At 34.3% G+C, this 6,915-nt stretch overlaps 1 protein-coding gene across 1 annotated transcript; it reads left to right on the forward strand.

Moving 5' to 3' along the window:
* Positions 1-3,946: 3,946 nt before the first annotated feature.
* On the forward strand, positions 3,947-5,598 carry LOC131156486 (bZIP transcription factor 11-like). The gene has a single exon (XM_058110205.1). It carries the CDS (start codon positions 4,829-4,831, stop codon positions 5,330-5,332), a length of 504 nt encoding a protein of 167 aa, XP_057966188.1. The 5' UTR covers positions 3,947-4,828; the 3' UTR covers positions 5,333-5,598.
* Positions 5,599-6,915: the final 1,317 nt, after the last annotated feature.

The following is a 6,915-nucleotide window of genomic DNA, read 5'->3' on the forward strand; positions in this document are numbered from 1 at the left end:
TTCACCGTTCGTCGCTAGAATCATAAATCTGAAGTTACCACGAGGATTGTGGAAGGAATCTCTACAAGTTCTACGGATCAAATTTTCAGTTCGGTCAGTTTCGGGTTTTGGCATAAAATCAAGATAAGACTCGATTTTCAATTCTGATCCAGTAGTTTAGTAGAGAACAGTGTTGTGAGTATCTTCTGTGCTGTTGTTTGTAGGTTTTGGAACTCGATTCGCTATTTAGGAGCCGTAGAGTTTGGGATTTTTTATTTGGGGAAAAGGTAAAGGGAATTGTGTTTATATCGGTTATTTTTTAAATCGGACTCAGTAGAACTGTTGTTCACAGTCTTATGTGTGTTTTGGCTACTCATTTGGGGGGATCTAACGGGGAAAACTATGGGTTTTTCATGATTATAGTTTTCAGAAAAAGGGGGCAACGGGTTGCATCCCTAGTTTTGTTGAAAATCGAGCGTATATGTTGATTTATACTGTGTTATAGGGATGGTCGTATCTTGACTTGTTTTAAACTATATGTGTTTGGAAAACCATGGTTTTAGATTACCAAATGGGTGTGGTTTGTTTGGTTATATGAGCATGCATGTGTGTGTGATATGTTGAAATGCTAGTAGGAACGCGGTTCCGAATTGTTCCAGGTACTGAGAGTGTTCGGCTCTATATCCGAGAGCGTATGAAATCGCTGGCCATAGATTGGCAGAGGTCCAGCTCTATATCCGAGGGTGTGAGCTTATTCCGGCAGATCGGGCCCAAGGGTGTGGATCCACGAGTTAGCGTCGGTACGATGCCATGGGAGTCGGGGAATAGTCATGTGCCGGTGACGCCGTGTTACGCGGGTTGGCTATGGGTCAATGTCGTATGTCGTAGGTCGGCTTCAGGCCGAAGGGTGTGACAACACTGGGTTTGTTGACCATGGGCTTGCGTGTGCATGTATGCACTATGTGAAATTAGTACTGGACTGCATTTAACTGCGTGTATGTTACATCATGATAACGCTTAAATGCCACACACCGATATAACATGTGTTCTTCCTTACTAAGGGGTGTCTCAACCCTACTGTGCGTACATTTTTACAGGTCCTTCGAGTAACCAGAACTAGCGTCTTCGTGTAGGGAGCATAGTGACCGATGTACTACGTTTAACGCTTGGGTAAGTGCTAGGACTATATTTTAGTGGGTTGCCATGTTAGGATGTATTTAGGCACCCGTTTGTACGCTGTATGTCAAAGCCTATTTCTGCTCTTGTATAGACTCTTGTATGGTACTGCATATATATATATATATATATATATATATATATATATATATATATATAATGACAAACACATCCAAACACAACAGAATATACGCAGCGGAAAAAGTCATTATATATATATATATATATAATGACTTTTTCCGCTGCGTATATTCTGTTGTGTTTGGATGTGTTTAGGGTGTTTGGGGACCTCACGGGGTTGGACCCTCATCCTTTGTACTGTATCTTTAGATGTTTTATTGGATACAGGGACAGGTTAGATTACATTTTCACCCCTAGGTCCCATTTTCGGGTTCAGGGCATAACACAAGTGTTTCCCCAATACCCCACCTTGGTCCGGGTGGACTTTATTATTATTATCATGGTATCAGAGGTATTTGACTATAAAAATAAAATAAAAATAAATAAATAAATAAATAATAGGGTGTCACACTTTCCCTCAGAATGTGAGCCAAAATTCACAATAGAATCGCTCTAAACATCTCAATAATCAATTAATTTTTGTGCAAATGTTTTTTTTACACAAATAGATATATAATAATTTGATTTCTTTAACCTTGACTATTAATATTAAAAAATCAAAATCAAACTAACAACAATATGTAAGGAAACAAAATATATCTAAATGCAAAAAAAATATATTAAAAAATTTAAATTCAAACTTCAAATTGATAAGGGATAAAAGTATAAAACGATATATCTTTCACTAAGTAATTTATTTGTATGAGCAAGTTTTAAGGTGAACCATCAATACGAGAGTCCTACATTTCATTTCTTCTAAGATTAAATATGCGTTTAAGTAAATACCCATAATAAGAGCTCCCCTAAATCTCTTGAAAATAATTAATTAATTTATTGACAATCACACACATACTATTTAAATATTTGTACAAGTTAATATCAATTTGATTTCTTTGATTACCAAGATTAATATTAGAAACTCAAAATCAAACTAACAACAATAAAGAGACAAAATATACCTAAATGCAACAACATAGACACTAAGAATTGAAATTTAAACGTCAATGCAAAAGGCACAAAACAATATATTTGAAAATCCCTAATCAAGTAATTTATTATTAAAGCTAGTTTTAAGGTGAGCCGTGAATACTAATGTCTTATACTTGATTTTTGCTAAGATCGAGCGTGTATTTAAGTGAATATCTAAAGTAAGAGTTGCTCTAAAATTTCTCAAAAATAATTAATTAATTTACAAACAAATATCTTCATTCACATATATTTTATTACTTATATTTATATGAATCTATAACAATTTGATTCCTTTAAGATGAATATTAATATTATAAATTCAAAATCAAACCAACAACAGTAAGAAAACATAATATACTCAAATACAACATATAAACATTAAAAATCAAAGTTTAAATGTTAATTTAGTACAATATAAAATAACGAACGTCCCATAACTTATTAGTAAAAGTGAGTTCTCGGGTGAGTTGTCAATATAAATGTCCTAAATTCAATTTCTCCAAAGATCAAATATGTATTTTAGTAGATTCTCATAATAGCAATTGCCCTAAATGTCTCGAAAGTAATGAATTAATTTACAAATAATGCCCTCGTTATGCAAATACATATATTATTTATACATTTGTATAGACTTGTATCAATTTAATATTGGAAAGTCAAAATCAAATCATCAACAATAAGAAAACAAAGTATTCTCGAATGCAATAACATAAACATTAAAGATTGAAGTTTAAACTATAATTTAGTAAGACATTAAATAACATATATATATATATATACTCTTCGCCGAGTAATTGATTAATAAAATCGAGTCTTAAGGTGAGTTGTCAATACAAATGCCTTAGAATTGATTTCTCCTAAGATCATATATGTATTTAACTAAATTTTAATAATTCCAATTGTCCTAAATGTCTCAAAAATAATCAATTTGTTTACAAATAATGTCATATTTATATATTTATACAGATTTATATCAATTTAATTCCTTCAAACATGAAATCAACCAAAAAAAAGAAACCATAAAATTAAAGCACTTTTCAATTTAACACATTTTCACTTCTATCATACAATTTAATTTTAGACGTTCTTCACAAGTAAAGTGACGTATTAAAATATTTTGTGCTCAATTTTTTAATTAAGTGGATTTAAAAATTTATTAATTACTTTTTTATTATTAATTTTGTAGTATTTTAAATTATTAATTATTAACTTTTTTTATTTTTTATTTTTTATTTTTGGCGTCTACCCCCGCCACTAGTTGTCACTTGTCAGCACCCACAATCATGCCATTACACTCCTTCCATTTATGCCTGCGCACGTTCACCTACATACATAAAACCAAGCATCAGCCCTATATTTTTCCTGAAGGGGAATCTCATTGTCCCCCCAACTCCAATGACAAAACTGCCCTTCCAATCTACGGCACCTCCCCTGCCCCCGCACAACCCAAGGGCAATTTAGACAATTAACGGTCCCAATGATGGAGCCCCGTTAAAATTAATAGTTCCCACCTACGTCCCCAGATTTGGTGCCCCACAGGGGTCCTGAAACTGAGGCAGTAACTTTTGGGGTACCCTACGAGGCAGCGACCTAAGACGACGCCGTTTTACGAGCAGAGAAGACTTATACGGCGTCGTCTTGGGGGCCGAACCTGTAATTGTTGGATCACAGCTGGATCTAGACGGCTGTGGAGGCTTCTTCGCGCCACCACCCCACATGTCCCATCATCTTTTCCAACAACTTTTTTTTTTTTTTTGGCTGAGACTGAGAGATGGAGATGATTCCAAAGTCCTTTTCTATGCTTTAATTTTTTCCATCTTTAATGGTTTTCTCTCTCTGATTGTGGTCTTGTTAAACCTTCGGGAAGATATTATTTTACTTACGTGATGCTCTTTTGATGCTCTATAAATTCCGCACCAAACATTTTTCACAATCCTCTTCTCCTTTGCTTTCTTCTCCACATCTACTCTGCAAATTTTCTCTTCGTTTCTATCTGTGCTTCCTTTTCTTTGATATCGATCTTTGATCGGTCTGGGAATTGAGTCTCTTGGTGTCTGTGTTTTGTTTTTCTACGCGCTGATATCTGGGTTTGAGTTCTTGAAACTCATCCATCCCCCCCCCCCCCCCCCCTCCGCAGGAAGTGGTTTTTTTTTTCTTTTAGGTTCACCTTGATGCTCAACATCTTGTTCTTGATGTTCGAGATTCATGTCTCCAATTCTCAGTGAAATCCTCCTCCTGGGGTTTATGATCAATTCCACATTCAGACGCAGGACCCATTTAGTTCAATCCTTCTCGGTCGTCTTCCTCTACTGGCTCTACTACGTTTCATGATTAAACCCTTATGTCTCTGATCCGTAAGTACTGTTTTAATTAGTTACATATATCTATATATAAATCTATATTTCTGCTTAGTTATTGATCGATTAATTAGTGTTCAATTAGTGTTGAATCGGTCGGGTTTTTTTTTTTTTTTTTTTTGAGTTTTTGTTCATCTGGGTCCTGCAATTTCCCTCTCTTAATTAATACACTCTTGAGTCCCAAAAACGCCGTGATCGATTTTAATTTTGTGAGAAAGAAATAAGGCATGGGTTCCTCCAGCGGCACATCGTCGGGGTCGTTGTCTCTGCTTCAGAACTCTGGGTCGGAAGAGGATTTGCAGATGCTGATGGACCAGAGGAAGAGGAAGAGGATGATGTCGAATCGGGAGTCGGCGAGGAGGTCACGGATGAGGAAGCAGAAGCACTTGGACGATCTGACGGCGCAGGTGAGCCAGCTGAGGAAGGAGAACGGTCAGATCATATCCAGCATGAACATCACCACGCAGCACTACCTCACCATTGAAGCAGAGAACTCCGTTTTGAGAGCTCAGATGGAGGAGCTCACCCGCAGACTGGAGTCCCTGGACGAGCTTGTGGCTTTCTTGAATGTGAGCAGTGGTGGTGGTGGTGGTGGTGGTAGTGGTGGGTGTGTTGGGCTGGATCAGGATCCCAATTGCGCCATTAATGAGAGCTTCCTGATGAATCCGTGGAGCTCGATGTGTCTGAATCAACCGATCATGGCTTCTGCTGCAGACATGTTTCCATACTGAGAGAGAGGGAGAGAGCGGTGTTATAGTATATGGCTGTCGTTTATTAATTCAGTGAGTTGTGGTTTTGGAATAATAAAGTGGGTAATCAGTACTGAGTAGAAGGAAATGTCTTGAGAGTCTGTAAATGGGCTTTGTGTTAATTAGGAAGATGGATTCAAGAGCTGCAGCTTAGTTCTTCTTATCCATCCCCTCCCCCCTTGGGGAATGAAAAAAAGCACCCTAGGTGTCTCTGGTTATTATCATGTATCAATAATATTTGGGATCAATCTCTCTCTCTCTCTCTCTCTCTCTCTCTCTCTCTCCCTCCCTCCCTCCATATGATTGATATTTTGTTTGACTAAATGCATTAGTAAATATAAGCAAATGTGAGAAAATAATGGCATGCATGTGTATATGTTTATCATAATTATTTTTAGGGTGAAATAGACTACTTTTTCTCAAGACTTGATATAAAAATTTTCAAATTTTTTTCTTATGATTTCAAAATTTTTACAAATCTTCCCTAAAAGTTATTGAACCCACACACAGATTTATTTTGATATTCAATAAAAAGGTAAATTTTTTGAATGTTTAGTGTCCTAAAAATTAAATATGGGAAGTCTTTATATTTGGACAAAAGGCACTTACCTCCCTTTAAATTTGTCAAAAAGATTAAAAATTTTCCTAGGATTTCAAAAATATTTACTACGGTTTAAAAAATATCATACCTTTCTTAAAATTTACCAAAAAAAGAAAAATTTTTCCTTAAATAGCTTACTTTTTTACAAAATATAAGGAAATATTTATGTCTTTTTGACAAATCTCGAATGAGGTTTTTGGAATTTTTGAAATTTCAAAGACGGTTTCTAGAATTTTTGAAATTTCAGGAAAGGACATTATCTTTTTGCCAAACCTCAGTAGAGATTAGCATCTTCTATCCTTATTTTTTAGCCAAAATTTAGAGGATGTTAAAGTCTTGTCTTTATTTTTATTATAATAATTATCACATGAAAAGATTTTGTGTAATTTTTTGCATGTAATTTTAAGATTAATTAGGTTTTCACATCTTAATTTTTATTACACAGGTTTGATATACGTGAATGAACGTTAACTAGTCGATCCAAATACTTAGTCATGTACACATATCATCCACTTAATTTATTTTTTTAATGTGAAATAAATTTACAAGTGAATTTCTCAACAAAGAATATAATTGATGAAAATTATATGAGGATATAATAACTTATAAAGAAGTCAAATTTTATATAATTCTGACCTATGCAAATAGGATAAAATTGTACATTCAAAACATGAGATTTTGTTTTATCTTCTAACCATAGTATTCCTCCGCCAAAAGTGATAATATATTAATAAATAAATATAGATATCGTCCTCTTTTAGTAAAAATAAAAAAAAAATCTTTTTAATTATAAATTTATTAAAATTATTTTGTTGTTATTTTCTTTTGGAGATTACATTTTTTGAGGTAAATTAATAAAATTTTCTATTATAAATATTCTTTATTCTTGAAATAAGCACAACCTAAGTTCCAAAAAAAAACTTATTCGTGTTTGGGGGAAAATTTTGGAAAGTAAAATGTCAAA

Source organism: Malania oleifera, chromosome 5, assembly GCF_029873635.1.
Source record: "Malania oleifera isolate guangnan ecotype guangnan chromosome 5, ASM2987363v1, whole genome shotgun sequence".
Lineage (NCBI taxonomy): Eukaryota > Viridiplantae > Streptophyta > Magnoliopsida > Santalales > Ximeniaceae > Malania > Malania oleifera.